At 43.2% G+C, this 18,942-nt stretch overlaps 1 protein-coding gene across 1 annotated transcript; it reads left to right on the top strand.

Annotated features, from left to right (window-relative positions):
• Nucleotides 1–9,801: 9,801 nt before the first annotated feature.
• Nucleotides 9,802–18,210, top strand: LOC311120503 (uncharacterized protein; the record flags this gene model as incomplete). Its single annotated transcript, XM_084195089.1, has 4 exons — nucleotides 9,802–9,848; nucleotides 11,157–11,247; nucleotides 11,597–11,789; nucleotides 15,684–18,210. 4 exons carry the CDS (start codon nucleotides 9,802–9,804, stop codon nucleotides 16,793–16,795), a joined length of 1,443 nt encoding a protein of 480 aa, XP_084051215.1. The 3' UTR covers nucleotides 16,796–18,210.
• Between the last annotated feature and the right edge of the window lie 732 nt (nucleotides 18,211–18,942).

The following is an 18,942-nucleotide window of genomic DNA, read 5'->3' as shown; positions in this document are numbered from 1 at the left end:
CAGTAGTGAGGCTATATATAGGGGGTACCGGTACCGAGTCAATGTGAAATAACAGTAGTGAGGCTATATACAGGGGGTACCGGTACAGAGTCAATGTGCGGGGGCACCGGTTAGTCGAGGTAATTGAGGTAATATGTACATGTAGGTAGAGTTATTAAAGTGACTATGCATAGATAATAAACAGAGAGTAGCAGCAGCGTAAGGGGGGGGGGGGGGGGGGGGGGGTTGGGGGGGTTGGGGGGGGGGGGGCAGTGCAAAAAGTCTAGGTAGCCATTTGATTAGATGTTCAAGAGTCTTATGGCTTGGGGGTAGAAGCTGTTTAGAAGCCTCTTGAACCTAGACTTGGCGCTCCGGTACCGCTTGCCGTGTGGTAGCAGAGAGAACAGTCTATGACTAGGGTGGCTGGAGTCTTTGACAATTTTTAGGGCCTTCCTCTGACACCGCCTGGTATAGAGGTCCTGGATGGCAGGAAGCTTGGCCCCAGTGATGTACTGGGCCGTACGCACTACCCTCTGTAGTGCCTTGCGGTCGGAGGCCGAGCAGTTGCCATACCAGGCAGTGATGTAACCAGTCAGGATGCTCTCAATGGTGCAGCTGTAGAACCTTTTGAGGACCCATGCCAAATCTTTTCAGTCTTCTTAGGGGGAATAGGTTTTGTCGTGCCCTCTTCATGACTGTCTTGGTGTGCTTGGACCATGTTAGTTTGTTGGTGATGTGGACACCAAGGAACTTGAAGCTCTCAACCTGCTCCACTACAGCCCCGTCGATGAGAATGGGGGCATGCTCGGTCGTCTTCTTTTTCCTGTGGTCCACAATCATCTCCTTTTTCTTGATCACGTTGAGGGAGAGGTTGTTATCCTGGCACCACACGGCCAGGTCTCTGACCTCCTCCCTATAGGCTGTCTCGTCATTGTCGGTGATCAGGCCTACCACTGTTGTGTCATCGGCAAACTTAATGATTGTGTTGGAGTCGCGCCTGGCCATGCAGTCATGAGTGAACAGGGAGTACAGGAGGGGACTGAGCATGCACCCCTGAGGGGCCCCCGTGTTGAGGATCGGCGTGGCGGATGTATTGTTATGCATTTTCAACCAGATCTGCAGGAGAAAGGTTGTCACTAGTTACCACAGGGTTAGTGCTATCTGGGATCCTTGGAATGTCCCGACCCTAAACCACTACCATTTTAAATGTCAACTTCAATGTGGTAGTGTGATAGGGACGTCCCGATGATCCCAGATAGCATGGCCCGTTACCACAGCCTTAAAATCATAAACCCCGCCTATTTCTACAATTCTCTTCTTAAAATCTGATTTGAAACCTAACTCTAACCTTCACCCTAACCATGCTGCTAACGTTATGCCTAACCCTAAATTAATACCAAAAAGCAAATGTTTGTTTTCATGAATTGTTTTAGATATAGCTAATTTTGACTTTGTTAACTAGTGGAAACCTAGAAGAAGTGGCCATAGACTGGGACACACAAGGCTAAATAGTAAATTGAAAGTGGCGGGGAAACATCTGACTGGGAGGTGTGATCATTGTCAGGAGGAGATGGAGACAGTGGAACATGTTCTATTTCAGTGCCAGAAATATGTGAGGGAAAGGGAGCGATTGTTTTTAGATTTGAGGAGTAATGGGGTTGAAGAGCCAGGATTAAGTGAACTGATGGGGAAATCTTAAGGGGATGTAGTATTTAATTATGTATTTCGTTTCCTTAGGGAGACGAGATTATTGGGTAGGATTTAGACCTTCACTGTCTCTGGTCCACACTCCAGTCCAGTTGGTGGCGGTAATGCACCTTAAAGTTGGTTGCCTACCACCATTTAAAATCCACAGAAGAAGAAGCGGCCATGGGAAAGAGGAAGTCACCTCGCTTCCGGCATACTCCAGCGATTCTTCACCAAACATTCTGCGCTGGGCATACTTTATACTCTCGATCTACAAAGTACATCGACAAACTGACCTAAGAGCAACTAAAATTTCAATCTGAACGTCAACGAAAGTAACTGTCATCCCGTGGAAACGTTGGACTTGGCGTTCTACCTCTGGTGAGTTAGCATGCTATCGTTAGCTAGCTGTAAATTCATTAGGCAGCACCAACTCAATGAATAGGTGCGGCAAACTCATGTGACTGCTGGACGCGTCTGTATAGAATAGTGGAAGGTTTATTTGTGTCTTATTAAAGCAAAGCTTCTCAACGTTTTTTATACACATTTATGATACAGTAATGTTCTGGAGACGATTTTATTATGAAATTACGTCACGAGATGCATTCCCCTATAATGGTTCCCTCCAGACACATAACCTTTTAGATATTATAATCTATTATTAGAACGTAGCTACACAGAATAAAGGAGATGTTATTTATATAAATCTATATGTTATTTATATAAATATATATATATATGGGCCTCTCTTTAACACCCTAAAATACTCTGGATACATTCAGTAACATATCTAGAATATTCATGGTCAATTTGGGGTAGGTGTAGCCCAATATTGGACTAAAGGAGTCTAACGTTACTCAGTAGGCCAAGGACCTTACATGTTCTGTTTTTAAAGGGTGAATTGGCTCTGGAAGCCAAAACTGCCAAATACTCCTTTATAAATGTGAATCGATTCTCAATTGCGGCACGGTTCTAGAAACACATGTCTCTCGACTTTCATATCACGTCACAATAATTTCACAAATGCAAAATACACACTTACTGTACACGGTTTTAACCGGTTACGTTTGTGGCGTCCGTCTTCCGTTGACACACACGGGTGTTCGGAGATGCAGATAACTAATTAGTGCATGTAGTCCACGCTGTCTTCCGTCTGTTTTCGGGTTACCTGCTGTAACGTGGAGATATGGCCGTGTGGGAACACTAACCCTATAAAGGTGTGCATCAATTTAACCTTTAAAAAGAAAAATATATATTATTATTGTTATTATTTCTTGCTCATATGAAAGATAAGGTCCTTATGCTTCCAAAACCCTTACCCCAAGCGATGGGTGTTAATGTTCAGACCAAGCATCGGCGCTATTAACAAAACTGCCTTCTTCCAATGACTCTTATGTGTAATGGAACTGAGAGTCGTGATCGAGGGCCAGGGTAGGTGCAACTAAGACAAAAACAAAATACAAGGGTTTGAGTGAGAGGACTAACTGGTGTCTCCAAGTGGCCACACACCTCTTCAATGTGTGCACAGTGAAAGTAATCTCATTGCACTTTGACTCAAGGAAAGAGCCTTCAACTTTTTAATGTGCTTTTCTGAGCTCTCCTAGCTTTGCTGTTGAGGAACTGAAGCAAGTGCTTGTAGTTTTCTGTTTGGAACGCAGCCATGCATCTTCACCATCCCACAATTACTGTTGTTTACTCAATCCAAAAACGACCCATTTTAAATCGCAATCTGGGTCAGGTGGGCATCATTTGAAAGCCTATTTTATGGCCAACATGACTAGCTAAGTTATGAAATACGACCATACCGTGTTAAGCTTTCACCACTCACTTCAGAGAAACAGATGGCAATTTTGGTGCGACAAACAGGCTCATTCTGTTCAGAACAACCCAGGGTATGACGCCATATCATCCTTGTAACTGTACATCAAACATATCCTTCATAAACATTGATACTGTAAATGACATGAGTTTTATATATAGAAATGTGAAGTGGACATTTGAAAACACAGGTGTGTGGTTTGCTTGTATGAATGACATCATGTATAGAATGTTAATGTACAGCCACTGAGCTCTGACATCATGTATAGAATGTTACTGTACAGCCACTGATCTCTGACATCATGTATAGAATGTTACTGTACAGCCACTGAGCTCTGACATCATGTATAGAGTGTTACTGTACAGCCACTGACCTCTGACATCATGTATAGAATGTTACTGTACAGCCACTGAGCTCTGACATCATGTATAGAATGTTACTGTACAGCCACTGAGCTCTGACATCATGTATAGAATGTTACTGTACAGCCACTGAGCTCTGACATCATGTATATAATGTTACTGTACAGCCACTTTGCTTTGTCATTATGTGGTATTGTGTGTAGATTGAGGCAAAAAAATCTCAATTTATTCAATTTTAGAATAAGGCTGTGATGTAACAATGTGGAAAAAGTAAAGGGGTCTGAATACTTTCCGAAGGCACTGTACATGCTAAGCATTCATTGATATTACAACAGCATGTTGGTTTCACATAAAAAAGTTGAAATGACATGGAAATATTACATCTGTAACGTGTGATCAGCAAGCATCAACAAAGGTATTGGATGTACATATTTTGAAACTATACTTTATTTTTATTACAGGTCATCTAAAGTGTATGGACTTCCTGCCATTGACTGCATTGCCGTTGTTTCCACGTGAGCAGGACGACATGAGTCGAAAGAGGGACAAGCTGTTGGACGGGCTGGAACAGAGCTTATACACTCTAACCAAGGAGAACTTATGTTACCTGTGTGTTCGTTGTGGAATAGGCGCCAAGGATGGTTTCAAAGGGAAAGGAAACAGTGAACGCACGCTGCGGCGTCAAATCATGGAGGAAATCTGGGTAAATGAGGATTCCAAGTCTTGGTTACTCCAACTGAAAGAGGACATCCGAGGGATACAGGAGGATGCTAGGGGTGTAGCCATGAGCTCCAGTGCATCGAGCAGCGTGGCCTCGAGTCCCAGCCAGTCTGACGGCGACGAGGACGCTGCAGCCTGCCATGAAGCCGGTAAGCCTCCACAGTTGGAAGGGACTCGGCGAACAGACACTGGAGAGAAGCCTTACAGCTGTAGTCGGTGTGGGAAGACGTTCACTCAGTCAGGAAGCCTGGCAACTCATCTGAGAACACACACTGGAGAGAGACCTCATAGCTGTGATGTATGCGGGAGGGCTTTTAACGTAGCCTTCAATCTGATCCGACACCGGCGAACACACACCGGAGAGAAACCCTACAGCTGTGAGGAGTGTGGGAAGAGCTTTGCTCAGTCAGGTCTACTGGTCAGCCACCGTCGTTCGCACACAGGAGAGAAACCCTACGTCTGTGATCAGTGTTTGCAGAGCTTTGTCAATCCGGGATCCCTGGCAAAGCACAAGCGAAAACAACATGCAGGAGAGAAGCCTTACAGCTGTGCGGATTGTGGGAAGAGTTTCTTTGAATCACATACCCTGGCTAACCATCGGATGACACACACAGGAGAGAAGCCTTATAGCTGTGATCTATGTGGGAAAAGTTTCGCTCTGTCAGGAACCCTGATTAAACACAAGCTGACTCATACAGGAGAGAAACCGTACTGTTGTGACCAGTGTGGGAAGAGCTTCCGTGAATCAGGAAGGTTGAAAGTTCACCAGAGGATGCACACTGGAGAGAAACCTTATGGCTGTGATCAGTGTGGGAAGAAATTTGGTCATTCGCAACACCTGAAAGACCACCTGCGAACGCACACAGGAGAGAAGCCATTTAGCTGTGATGAGTGTGACAGGAAATTCAATCAACCACAACACCTGAAATCTCACATGAGAACACACACTGGAGAGAAGCCATTTGTCTGTGATCAGTGTGAGAAGCGATTTGCTCATTCACAACAACTCAAAGCACACCTGCGAATGCACACTGGAGAGAAACCTCATATCTGTGATCAGTGTGAGAAGAAATTTTCTCATTCACAAAACCTGAAAGATCACATGCGAACACACACAGGAGAGAAGCCATACATCTGTGGTGAGTGTGGGAAGAGCTTTGCTAGATCAGGAACATTGAAAGTGCACCAGAAATCACACGCAGCAGGTGAAGTGTGTCCAGATCTGCCTCCCAAGCAGCAGTTCCAGAACTCTCAATTAAATCTGAATAGCCGATGCCCAGAGTTACAGAACCCTCGATAAACTCTGAACAGCCCAATGTTCTAGATCCATCTCCCTCCCTGGTATCAGTTCCAGAACCCTCTATAAACTCCTATAGCACTAGGCAATAATGACACCTATCTGTTATACAGTACCAGTCAAAAGTTTGGACACACCTACTCATTCAAGGGTTTTTCTTTATTTTTTTACTATTTTCTACATTGTAGAATAATAGTGAAGACAGCAACACATATGGAATCATGTAGTAACCAAAAAAGTGTTAAACAAATCAAAATGTTATATTTTAGATTCTTCAAAGTCATCCGTTCACCTACTCTGCGTCTCACAAAGACACTGCGGTTGGAACCAAAAATCTCAAATTTGGACTCATCAGACCAAAAGACAGATATCCACCGGTCTAATGTCCATTGCTCGTGTTTCTTGGCCCAAGCAAGTCTCTTCTTATTGGTGTCCTTTTAGTAGTGGTTTCTTTGCAGCAACTCTGTGAAGCATTTATTTGGGCTGCAATCTGAGGTGCAGTTAACTCTAATGAACGTATCCTCTGCAGTAGAGGTAACTCTTGGTCTTCCTTTCCTGTGGCGGTCCTTATGAGAGCCAGTTTCATCATAGCGCTTGATGGTTTTTGCGACTGCACTTGAAGAAACTTTCAAAGTTCTTGAAATTTTCCAGATTGACTGACCTTCGTGTCTGAAAGTAATGATGGACTGTCGTTTCTCTTTGCGTATTTGAGCTGTTCTTGCCATAATATGGACTTGGTCTTTTACCAAATAGGGCTATCTTCTGTATACCACCCCTACCTTGTCACAACACAACTGATTGGCTCAAACGCATTAAGAAGGAAATAAATTCCACAAATTAACTTTGAACAAGGTACACATGTTAATTGAAATGCATTCCAGATGACTACCTCATGAAGCTGGTTGAGAGAATACGTAGTGTGCAAAGCTGTCATCAAGGCAAAGGGTGGCTACTTTGAAGAATCTCAAATATAAAATATATTTTGATTTGTTTTATACCTATCAAATCAAATTGTATTTGCCACATGCGCCGAACACAACAGGTGTAGACATTACAGTGAAATGCTTACTTACAAGCCCTTAAACAACAATGCCGTTTTTAAAAGAAAAAGTAAAATTACAATTAAAAGTGTTAAGTAAAAAAATAAAAGCAAATTACTAAAGAGCAGCAGTAAAATAAAATAACAGTAGGGAGGCTATGTACAGGGGGGTACCGGTACAGAGTCAATGTGCGGGGGCACCGGCTGGTCGAGGTAATATGTACATGTGGGTAGAGTTAAAGTGACTATGCATAAATAATAAACAGAGTAGCAGCAGTGTAAAAGAGGGGGGTGGGGTGGGGTGGGGTGGGGGGGCAGTGCAAAAAGTCTGGGTAGCCATGATTAGCTGTTCAGGAGTCTTCTGGCTTGTGGGTAGAAGCTGTTGAGAAGCCTTTTGGACCTAGACTTGGCGCTCCGGTACCGCTTGCTGTGCGTCTCACTGGTTACTACATGATTCCATATGTGGTATTTTATAGTTTTGATGTCTTCACTATTATTCTACAATGTAGAAAATAGTAAAATTTAAAGAAAAACCCTTGAATGAGTAGGTGTGCCCAAACTTTTGACTGGTAGTGTATATGGTTAAAGAGGTCAATGGAACTCGACCAAAAACAATAGAAACGCCATGGACAAGTGGGAGAAAGATGTTGTGGGGGGGAAAGATCCCCAATCTCCTCATTGGCCCCCCACAATATGTTGAGGTAAAAATCTGAGTATAATGCTTGTGTGGATGTCAACCCCAATACATATGTTCATGTCATCGTCACCAATCAACTTCATTACAGTTAAAAAAATGATTTTGATTACCACCACCGATTTTCTGTTCTCTAGCTACAAGCGCCTAAGAACCGGAGGTAGCGTTTAGCAGTCACTTCTTCTAAACAGGAAACGGGACAACTTCTAAATGTTATGCAGCGGAAACAGCCAAATATATCCAAATCGGACTTTAGTAACCACCTTGTGGGCCTGTTACGATACGTAAATCATATGACGGATTTGACGAATATCCACTTTGTTAGATCATAATTGTTGAATGTGCGCCAATGACGCAGTCACAGCGTCCTGTGTTCCATTGAACTCTTCACCGCATCTGTGCCTGAGTCCAGTTCTACAGATTCTGAATTCAGTTTTGATAGATTAAATACTAACCTTTTTTTTTTTGTTTCCATAGAAAATGGCTTTTTAAATTGAGGTGTGATCAGAAATGTAATAAAATAGCCTCATGTACTTTTATCTGCTTTAAGATTACTTAAGACACTGTGCCGAAACATTGGTTCATTAAATCATTGAGTTACATGGAGTGTGTGTGACCTTTATTGTTTTGCCTCCTCAGTTCAGTCACATAAAATCTTGGTACCACACCTAATATTATTGAAGCATTTTATACTTGTACATTTCCTGTGTGAATCACACCGTTGTTGTAAAGAACCACATCATTCTATGTGAAGACTAGATACCTGTTCGAGATTGCATCATCAACTACCACCACCCAGAGCCATATATATATATATATATATATATATATATATATATATATATATATATATATATATATAGAGAGAGAGAGTTCGGCTTTAGAACAGCTACCACCCCCCCCCCCCCCCCCCCCCAATATATGGCTCTTCCCCCCCCCCTTTAGTTACTGTTATTATTAATGCCCATGCCATTTCTACGTGTTCATGACTAATGTTAATAACACAGTTCTTGTTAAGTTCTCTTGGTTTCTACGTGTTCATGACTTATGCTGATAACACAGTTCTTGTTAAGTTCTCTTGGTAGAGATGTTCATAAAAAAAGGTAACAGGCTAATGCTGTTTTAGGTCAGTGAGTTGGCTTTTATGCACCAGGTATATTGTTTATTTGACATTTTGCAAGATTAAATCTCTTCAAATGCGATTGTGTCCAAATGAAAAAACGAGATAAACAATACTAGTGTAATATGGCAACTACTGTCTAATAATAATAATAATAATAACAACAATCAAATAATAATAACAACAACTTACATGAACAGCAAAAAAAGTTGTTCTACAATTACTAATTAGCCTACAGCAGCTAATAAAACTGCTAATAGCAATAGTAAAACTTAAGTTCACATACTGTGTATATCAATCTGGCAGTAAGCTTCAGTGGTTTAGCACTACAAGCGATACTCGATTGCTCTGGTCTAGGCAACGCTTCGTAGAAGACGGAACGGAAGTTGTCTCGCTCCAGACCTACTCCGGCGGGGTAGAGTTTACACCAGCGGTATCACTGAAATATTCTACCCTCAATCTAGCTACAAAGTTTAGGTCGCCAAGCTGAACTTCGATTTAATAAGAACGCCATTAAGCGAAAGGAACGGTCATCATGTGGAAACGTTGGACTTCCAACTCGTCTGTGGTGAGTTCGCATAATGCTAGCTAACTCTATCTGCGTCAAACAGTTATGTAAATGTTCTGAATGTGTCATTTGAATGTTGGAAGTGTTATTTGTGTCATACTCCGTTTTCTATATAATTTCTGATACACCCATCCATGTTCGAGAGATTTTCCGTCTTTTTTATTTTTTTTCTAGCGGACTTGTTCAAATGACGTCACGAGATGTGTTTCCCTGAAATGGTTCCCCTCCAGACAAAATAATGCTTGGTTCCTAACCAACTAGGAGGTGGGAATTTACCAGTTGTGAAGTCCTAAATACCAGTTGGATGCGTTCACGTGATTTGAACTCATTGAGAAACGCAGATTGGTTAATGGTCAACAAGCTGCGTCAACCATCAACTCAAAGTACAGCTACCATGCTTGTAAACAAATTATAGTTAAAAAAACATTACTTTTTAGAAGTAATGTTTTGTTACATTTAACTGCTGGAAATTCTTTTATGGAGATAATTTCCTTAGTAGGTGATGTCAGAGGTCAGCATGTGGGAGAAGTCGGAGCTCAGGAATGAGAGACGAGTTTCCCACCAGTAATTACCAGTTGGAGGGCCATTCAAGTGGATTTTTCCCAGGCATATTGACATTTACATTTTACATTTACATCATTTAGCAGACACTCTTATCCAGAGCGACTTACAAATTGGTGCATTCAACTTATGATAGCAAGTGGGACAACCACTTTTTTCCTTCTTTTTTTATGGGGGGGGGGGGGGGGGGTAGAAGGATTACTTTATACTATTCCAGGTATTCCTTAAAGAGGTAGGCATATGTGGTAAGCATTTTGCTATACCCGCATAACATCTACTAAATATGTGTATGTGACTAATAAAATTGTATTTTGAATTCCCACTTCCCATTTGGTTACGAACACAGCATAAGATCCATAGCCCATTTACAGTTTAGAGGTTATGCTGCGGCACATTGAGGTATGTTGTGATATGGTATGTTACATTGCGTCATTGCGCCAGACCACCGCTAAGGGTGAATTAGAATGCTGATTATACTGAACATTGTAAATGTAAACAAACAGCCTTAAAACATGGTTAAAACGATAGTTTTGGTATCGTTTTTGGTCAGTCCTTGCATCCATAGCTCTGTCTATGCATTTTTGAGTGGTTACATTTCGGCAGGCCCATCTCTCAGCTTTTGACCACTTTGTTATTGTTTCAAATATTTCAATTATTAATAGATATTACAACAGCATGTTGGTTTAACATCAAAAGTTGAAATTACATTAAAATATATAAAATCGGTAATGTGTGATCAGCAAGCATTAACAAAGTATTGAATGTGCATATTTTGACACAAGTGTATGGACTTCCTACTGTCTTCTTCTACTACAGGTCATCTAAAGTGTATGGACTTCCTGCTGTCTTCTTCTACTACAGGTCATCTAAAGTGTATGGACTTCCTACTGTCTTCTTCTACTACAGGCCATCTAAAATCTATGGACTTCCTGCTGTCTTGCCTTTGATTTAATTAATTGTCCTTGTTGTCACACAAGCAGGACAACATGAGTGAACACACTGGAGAGAAACCTTTTAGCTGTGATCAGTGTGGGGCGAGGTTTTCTCTATCTTTTACCCTGGCAATACATCAGCGAATACTCCCTGTAGATAAACCTGGGTTAGGGTTAGTCCAACTAAAAGACGACGTCAGAACGATACAGGACGATCCTAGTGGTATGGTCCCGAGTCCCAACCAGTCTGATGGTGGTGATGATAATGCTGATGACGCTGTAGACTGCCACGTGGAAGACATCGTTTTGTTGCCTAGCAATGGACTGAAGGCAGAGCCTTTGAGTCCCAGGCAATCTGATGGTGATGATGATGCTGCAGACTGCGACGAATCGAACAAAGCGGGAGGAGCAACGGACTGGAGGCGGAGTCAGCTCCAGTGAAGCACACCCCAGAGCAGAGGGAGAGTGGTGTGAGTATCTCCCAGTTAGAAAGGGTGTCTCAGCAGTCCTTCCTTGATTTCTCTCCTTCCTGATTCCTCGACCTCCTTGGAGGAGATCTGAGATTCCTCCTCTTGGACTTTCTCCTCCAATGCATTTATAGCAGGAGGTCCAGAGAATGAGAGGAATAATATAATATGCCATTTAGCAGACGCTTTTATCCAAAGCGACTTACAGTCATGTGTGCATTATATTTTTACATATGGAATCAAGGAAAGACTTCTGAGAATTGAGATCACCTTTTGAGAATTAAAAATTCCTTGTCAGGTAGGAGAGGGTTTTCCACCCTAAATTGATTGTCTTTATTTGTGTGGTTTTCAGGACACGTCTCTCCCGCCCCCCTCCCCTCTCCCGGAGTCCCCAGGTCGTGCCTCTCCCCGTAGCGCCTTACTGTGGGGTCTGAAGAGGGTGTCTGTGCGGCTGGTGGACTGCAGGAAAACACCGGGGCTGAGTGGAACTGTGAGAGAAGGAAAAAAGGAAGATTCAGATTCAATATCATCGAGTAAGAAGAATGGTGTGTATTAGGCTACAATCTGCTTCTGTTACAGTTAGTTGATTAATCATATATATATATGATATATAACAATACAGTGCATTCAGGAAAGTATTCAGACCCCTAGACTTTTCCCACGTTTTGTTACGTTACAGCCTTATTCTAAAATGGATTAAATTGTTTTTTTCCCTCATCAATCTACACACAATACCCCCATAATGACAAAGCAAAAACAGGTTTTTAGATTTGTTAGCACATTTATAAAATAAAAAACCCGGAAATATCACATTTACATAAGTATTCAGACCCTTTATCAGTACTTTGTTGAAGCACCTTTGGCAGCAATTACAGCCTCGAGTCTTCTTGGGTATGACGCTACAAGCTTGGCACACCTGTATTTGGGGAGTTTCTCCCATTCTTCTCTGCAGATCCTCTCAAGCTCTGTCAGGTTGGATGGGGTGCGTCACTGCACAGCTATTTTCAGGTCTCTCCAGAGATGTTCTATCGGGTTCAAGTCAGGGCTCTGGCTGGGCCACTCATGGACATTCAGAGAAATGTCCCGAAGCCACTCCTGCGTTGTCTTGGCTGTGTGCTTAGGTTGTTGTCCTGTTGGAAGGTGAACCTTCGCCCCAGTATGAGGTCTTGATCACTCTGTAGCAGGTTTTCATCAATGATCTCTCTGTACTTTGCTCCGTTCATCTTTCCCTCGATCCTGACTAGTCCTTCCACCTCATGGCTTGGTTTTTGCTCTGACATCCACCAGAGCATATGAGCGGAGTGGAGCGGTGAGAATCTCAGCTCCTCGCTCACGGAGCTGTTCACCCCTCCGCTCCCCCCGCTCAAAGCCACATCAGGCCAGTCCGCTCATTATCGCTCAGCGCTCAACGCAAATTGCCCCCCGCTCACTCCAAAAAAGGAACAAAATCTGCATGTATTTCATTTTTAGCTTAAACCACAGCCTTACTTTATCTCCCCGAATTTGTTGCATACAGACTCATCTCGGATTATCCATTCTGTCTTGAAACGGGGATCTAACACTGACGCTAAAATGAGATGTTAATCAGTATAGTATATTCCATAGCGAATTGACACGTTGTTTGCCAATGTTTCTGCAAAAGCAGCGATGCCCATTGGAAGTGCAGCGTGAGTGTAATCGGTGAGCAGGGATTTGATTTCTGTGACAGCAGGGAGGATCATCCCCAGGTTCCCCAGCTCCTTCTGCATTTTGTCTGTGAGGTCTGCTAGTGGTGTCAGCACACGGACAAGGTGCGTCAGCTGCGGTACTTGATTCAGGGTGATGTTAGCAACATTAGACTTGAGTTTGTTTTGCCATAACGGGTCTTTTTGGAACAACCGGATGAACGACTGAATCATCCGCAGCTGGCTGCTCCATCGAATGGCGCAGGCATTTGTGGGGCGGACACCTAATTGGTCGGTTTCCTCTGTGCTCTTGCGTACACTTTTCACCAGGTCCCCGACTTTCACTAACAGCCTATTAATGTTGTCGTGCTCGTTAACGGCGTTTTTGATCGCCAGCTGAAGCATGTGAATGGGGCATCTCAGATGTAAATTTGACAAAGTAAAGTACTGATTTATCATAGTTTCTTGGGGGGGTGTAGCCCGGTTGAGCTGCGCTGGCGAAGTGTTGCATCCCTTCGCGTTCTCCTTTACTCAGCGGTTCATAGTCCATGAAAATCATTTTTAAAAATGCTACATCCAGCTCTCTTTTTCTCTCCCTTGTTATGGTTGGGTCTTTGTGTGCAGTAAATAAACTTTTGAATTCCTCAACGCTTTTCTCTTGTTGCTGCTGCTGCTCCTCGCTCTATAAAATACAAATTCTTGGACGACACAAATTAAATTAAACAGATGGATTCTGGGTCAGGCTTGAGCATGCTTCAGACTCTTGGTGTGAGCGAGCGAAATTGGAGCGGGACATAGGGCGACGCTCCGTCCTTTTAAAAATGCCGCTCTGCGCTCTGTTCAAAATCCGTCCGCTCACGCTCCACGCTCGCTCCCGCTCCACTCCGCTCATATGCTCTGACATCCACTGTCAACTGTGGGACCTTTTTTTATATAGACAGTTGTGTGCCTTTCCAAATCATGTCCAATCAATTGAATTTACGACAGGTGGACTCCAATCAAGTTGTAGAAACATCTCAAGGAAGATTCATTAGTTTTTTCTTTCTTTAATCCATTTTAGAATAAGGCTGTAACATAACAAAATGTGGAAATAGTCAAGGGGTCTGAATACTTTCCGAATGCACTGCATATATTTCCTGAGTAAAAAAAAAAAATATCTCCTAGATTTAGGACAGACACTTCAAAACCTTGTTTCTTATGATTGATTTTTTGACTGTCCTTTTTGCCATTTCTGAATGTGTTATTCAATGTGTTTCTATGGGCTTTAGTAGTAAAGACCAAATTCAGTATTTTATTCAATTATTTTTTTATATAGTTTTTTAATATATAATTTTAGGGGTCCTAAAATTCCAAATCGAATATTGCTAAAAAAAATCCATAGTATGACCATCTTAAAACAATTCCGTATGTCAGCTTAGATTCTTCCAGAACAACAACGATGCTGCTTTCCACGTTGCTTTTGAATACGAGTCCACATGTTTTCTCCATTTTATATAATATTAGTTTGTGTATCTTTGCTCTCTGCTAAACACGAGTTAGTCCTAAGGAAGCTGGCATGTGCCTGAAGCTGATGCTAATTGCTAACTAGTTAGCTGGCTAGCTAAATGCCCTTTAGCGAAATGCACTAGCCAGGGCAAAGCACCGTGCTTCTGCGTTGCTTTGCTCTCTGGGGTTTTAGCCTGGGTTTCTGTGTAGCAATTTGTGACACCTGCTGATGTAAAAAGGGCTTTATAAATGCATTTGATTGAAAGCAAACGTTAGCTCTAATACACGTTGCTACCAGTGGTGGGGTATATTTAATAATTCAAATCAAATGTATTTTATAAAGCCCTTTTTACATCAGCAGGTGTTGCAAATTGCTTATATCAGCATGTTGTTTCTGTAAATGGCATGTTCTGAATCAGATGGCCTATTCTAAAATCTTGGTCAAAATGTAACATCTATGCATCTGTTCAAATCCTATTAGGGTCCCCAGGGTAACACTGACCAGCACTTTAATTCCTACCCTGTCATAAACTCCTACCTGATTTTTTTCATTTGTTGTCATGCCAAACAACACAAACTATAAAATTATAATAATCGTTATATTTTGATGATTTCAACAGTTCACAAAAGTGAACTGTCAAATCGCAACATTTGGTAAAAAAATTATATATATATATATTTTTTTTTTGCCCATATCAACCTAACAGCCCGGTAACTTTACCATTGTGCAAACATTTGGTGGCACAGAAAGAAAGGAAAAATATTATCTTCTTCAGGAGATGTTCTTCAAAAATAAGTAGGATTCATAGGACCTACATCGCAATGAATAAATAAAAAAGGTGGTGCTCCTAAAATGCATATGGTGCTCCTAACTTTTCAGTTAGGAGCACCAGTGCTACCAATGAGAAATGTTAATTTAAAGCAAGCAAGTGTTTTTTTTTTTGTTCAGTCAGAGAATATAAACATTAGTGCTAGCTGGCGCCAGTGTGTTTACAGTTAGGCTACATGGAAAAAGCTGTTTCCTCTCCTCTGAGCGCTCCTCTCATCATTTAAAGGAACAGTTCACTAAATATAATTGTAACTTATTTTTTCAATTGGTTACTACTTGGTCACTGTAGAAGATTAGGACTGGACCAAAAAGTTAGTTTCAGGCCCTGTTGAAAAAACTTTTCTATTCAGTGTTGTATAGCAGTTCATCTGTGTTGAATAGGGAAGATACTTCAACACTAGTTTATTGTTAAATACTTTGGTACATATGAGGAACCTTAACTTCATGTCTTTGTTTCACAGGGGACATATCTGGGAATGCCCAAGGGTTGAATGTGATCCAGCAAACTTACAGCTGTAAGCACTGTGAGAAGAGTTTCTCTCATTCAGAAGACCTAGCAAGACACCACCAGAGAGAACACACGTGGGAGGGTATTCATGTCTGTGATCAATGTGGGAAGAGTTTTTCTAGTTCAGGATGCCTGAATATACACAAGCATATACACACTGGAGAGAAACCTTTTAGCTGTGACCTACGCAAGAAGAGCTTCCCTCGATCAGGAGATCTCAAAAGACACCAGCTAACACACACAGGAGAGAAGCCTTTGCAATGCTCTCAGTGTGGAAAGCGTTTTACCAGTTCAAGACACCTGAAATCACATGAGAGAACGCACACTGGAGAGAAGCCTCATAGCTGTGATATATGTGGGAGGAGCTTCACTCGTCCTTACCTCTTGGCTAACCATCGACGTTTCCACACTGGAGAGACCCTGCCACACAGAGAGAAATCTCATAGCTATGATATATGTGGGAGGAGCTTAAATCTGTCCAGAAGCCTGACTAAACACAAGCTAACACACACAGGAGAGAAACCTTTCTTATGCTCTCATTGTGGAAAGAGTTTTACTAACTCTGGACACCTGAAATCACATGAGAGAACACACACTGGAGAGAAACCTCATAGCTGTGATATATGTGGAAAGGGCTTCACTCAGCCTGACCGCTTGGCTAACCATCTACGTTTCCACACAGGAGAGACTCTTCCACACAGAGAGAAGCCCTGCCACTGCTCAGACTGTGGGAAGAGCTTCCCTACACCATCACAGTTGAAAATTCACCAGCGAACACACACTGGAGAGAAACCTTACAGGTGTGGTCTGTGTGGGAAGAGCTTCACTCATTCAGGACACCTACGAAAACACCAAAGAGTACACACAGGAGAGAAATCTTATATCTGTGATATATGTGGAAAGGGATTCACTTGTCTTGACCACTTGGCTGAACATAAGCTAACACACACTGGAGATGAACCTTATTTACTTCAACTGAAAGACAATGTCAGAACGATACAGGAGGATCCTAGCAGTGTGGTCCCGAGTCCCAGCCAATGTCAGAACGATACAGGAGGATCCTAGCAGTGTGGTCCCGAGTCCCAGCCAATGTCAGAACGATACAGGAGGATCCTAGCAGTGTGGTCCCGAGTCCCAGCCAATGTCAGAACGATACAGGAGGATCCTAGCAGTGTGGTCCCGAGTCCCAGCCAATGTCAGAACGATACAGGAGGATCCTAGCAGTGTGGTCCCGAGTCCCAGCCAATGTCAGAACGATACAGGAGGATCCTAGCAGTGTGGTCCCGAGTCCCAGCCAATGTCAGAACGATACAGGAGGATCCTAGCAGTGTGGTCCCGAGTCCCAGCCAATGTCAGAACGATACAGGAGGATCCTAGCAGTGTGGTCCCGAGTCCCAGCCAATGTCAGAACGATACAGGAGGATCCTAGCAGTGTGGTCCCGAGTCCCAGCCAATGTCAGAACGATACAGGAGGATCCTAGCAGTGTGGTCCCGAGTCCCAGCCAATGTCAGAACGATACAGGAGGATCCTAGCAGTGTGGTCCCGAGTCCCAGCCAATGTCAGAACGATACAGGAGGATCCTAGCAGTGTGGTCCCGAGTCCCAGCCAATGTCAGAACGATACAGGAGGATCCTAGCAGTGTGGTCCCGAGTCCCAGCCAATGTCAGAACGATACAGGAGGATCCTAGCAGTGTGGTCCCGAGTCCCAGCCAATGTCAGAACGATACAGGAGGATCCTAGCAGTGTGGTCCCGAGTCCCAGCCAATGTCAGAACGATACAGGAGGATCCTAGCAGTGTGGTCCCGAGTCCCAGCCAATGTCAGAACGATACAGGAGGATCCTAGCAGTGTGGTCCCGAGTCCCAGCCAATGTCAGAACGATACAGGAGGATCCTAGCAGTGTGGTCCCGAGTCCCAGCCAATGTCAGAACGATACAGGAGGATCCTAGCAGTGTGGTCCCGAGTCCCAGCCAATGTCAGAACGATACAGGAGGATCCTAGCAGTGTGGTCCCGAGTCCCAGCCAATGTCAGAACGATACAGGAGGATCCTAGCAGTGTGGTCCCGAGTCCCAGCCAATGTCAGAACGATACAGGAGGATCCTAGCAGTGTGGTCCCGAGTCCCAGCCAATGTCAGAACGATACAGGAGGATCCTAGCAGTGTGGTCCCGAGTCCCAGCCAATGTCAGAACGATACAGGAGGATCCTAGCAGTGTGGTCCCGAGTCCCAGCCAATGTCAGAACGATACAGGAGGATCCTAGCAGTGTGGTCCCGAGTCCCAGCCAATGTCAGAACGATACAGGAGGATCCTAGCAGTGTGGTCCCGAGTCCCAGCCAATCTGAAGATGGTAATGATGACTCTGTAGACTGCAACATGGAGGACAGGGCTTGGTTGCCTAGCAACGGACTGGAGGCAGAGCCTAAGGCAATGCTACCAAATACTAATTGAGTGTATGTAAACTTCTGACCCACTGGGAATGTGATGAAAGAAATAAAAGCTGAAATAAATAATTATCTCTACTATTATTCTGACATTACACATTCACTATTCATTTTTTTTGTCATTTAGCAGACGCTCTTATCCAGAGCGACTTACAGGAGCAATTAGGGTTAAGTGCCTTGCTTAAGGGCACATCTCGGGGATTAGAACCAGCGACCTTTCGGTTACTGGCACAACGCTCTTACCCACTAAGCTACCTGCCTCACTAAAACCCAAACCCTAGTTATGGCCCTGAGTGGGGTATGAGACTCTGGAGCAATGATCAAGATGGACATGACTAATAGATGTCATATGAAGCGTATCTCCTATAGCTTGTGTTGACTGCCACATCTGTACTGGAATTCATCAGCTAACAAATAAGCAGCAAAGAGGTGTTGCCCCTGCCCTGGGCATCCACTCAACCTACAGCCAGTCAAGTCAGTGGCAATGCAGACATAAGGATAACTAGATTTAGCAAATGTTTTACCTCACAATTCTAAGCTAGGAAGTGTAAGTGTTATTCATCCAGCTAGCCAGCTTAAATAAATTAATTGCCATATGAAAGTGACATCGTTTGTGCTGATGACAGAACAAAGGTAAAACTCTGCGGTTGAATGATTCTGTGAACTTGTAGATCAAATAGCCAAAAGGGTGCTAAAACGTGATACAATAGATCTTCACGCTCCACTGGGTAGAGGTGAGGCTCAATGTAAGATCAGAGCCTTTTTGATAG

Source organism: Coregonus lavaretus (assembly GCF_964263955.1).
Source record: "Coregonus lavaretus genome assembly, contig: HAP1_SCAFFOLD_47, whole genome shotgun sequence".
Lineage (NCBI taxonomy): Eukaryota > Metazoa > Chordata > Actinopteri > Salmoniformes > Salmonidae > Coregonus > Coregonus lavaretus.
The sequence above is the reverse complement of the archived record's forward strand: the minus strand, read 5'-3'. Positions and strand labels throughout refer to the sequence as shown.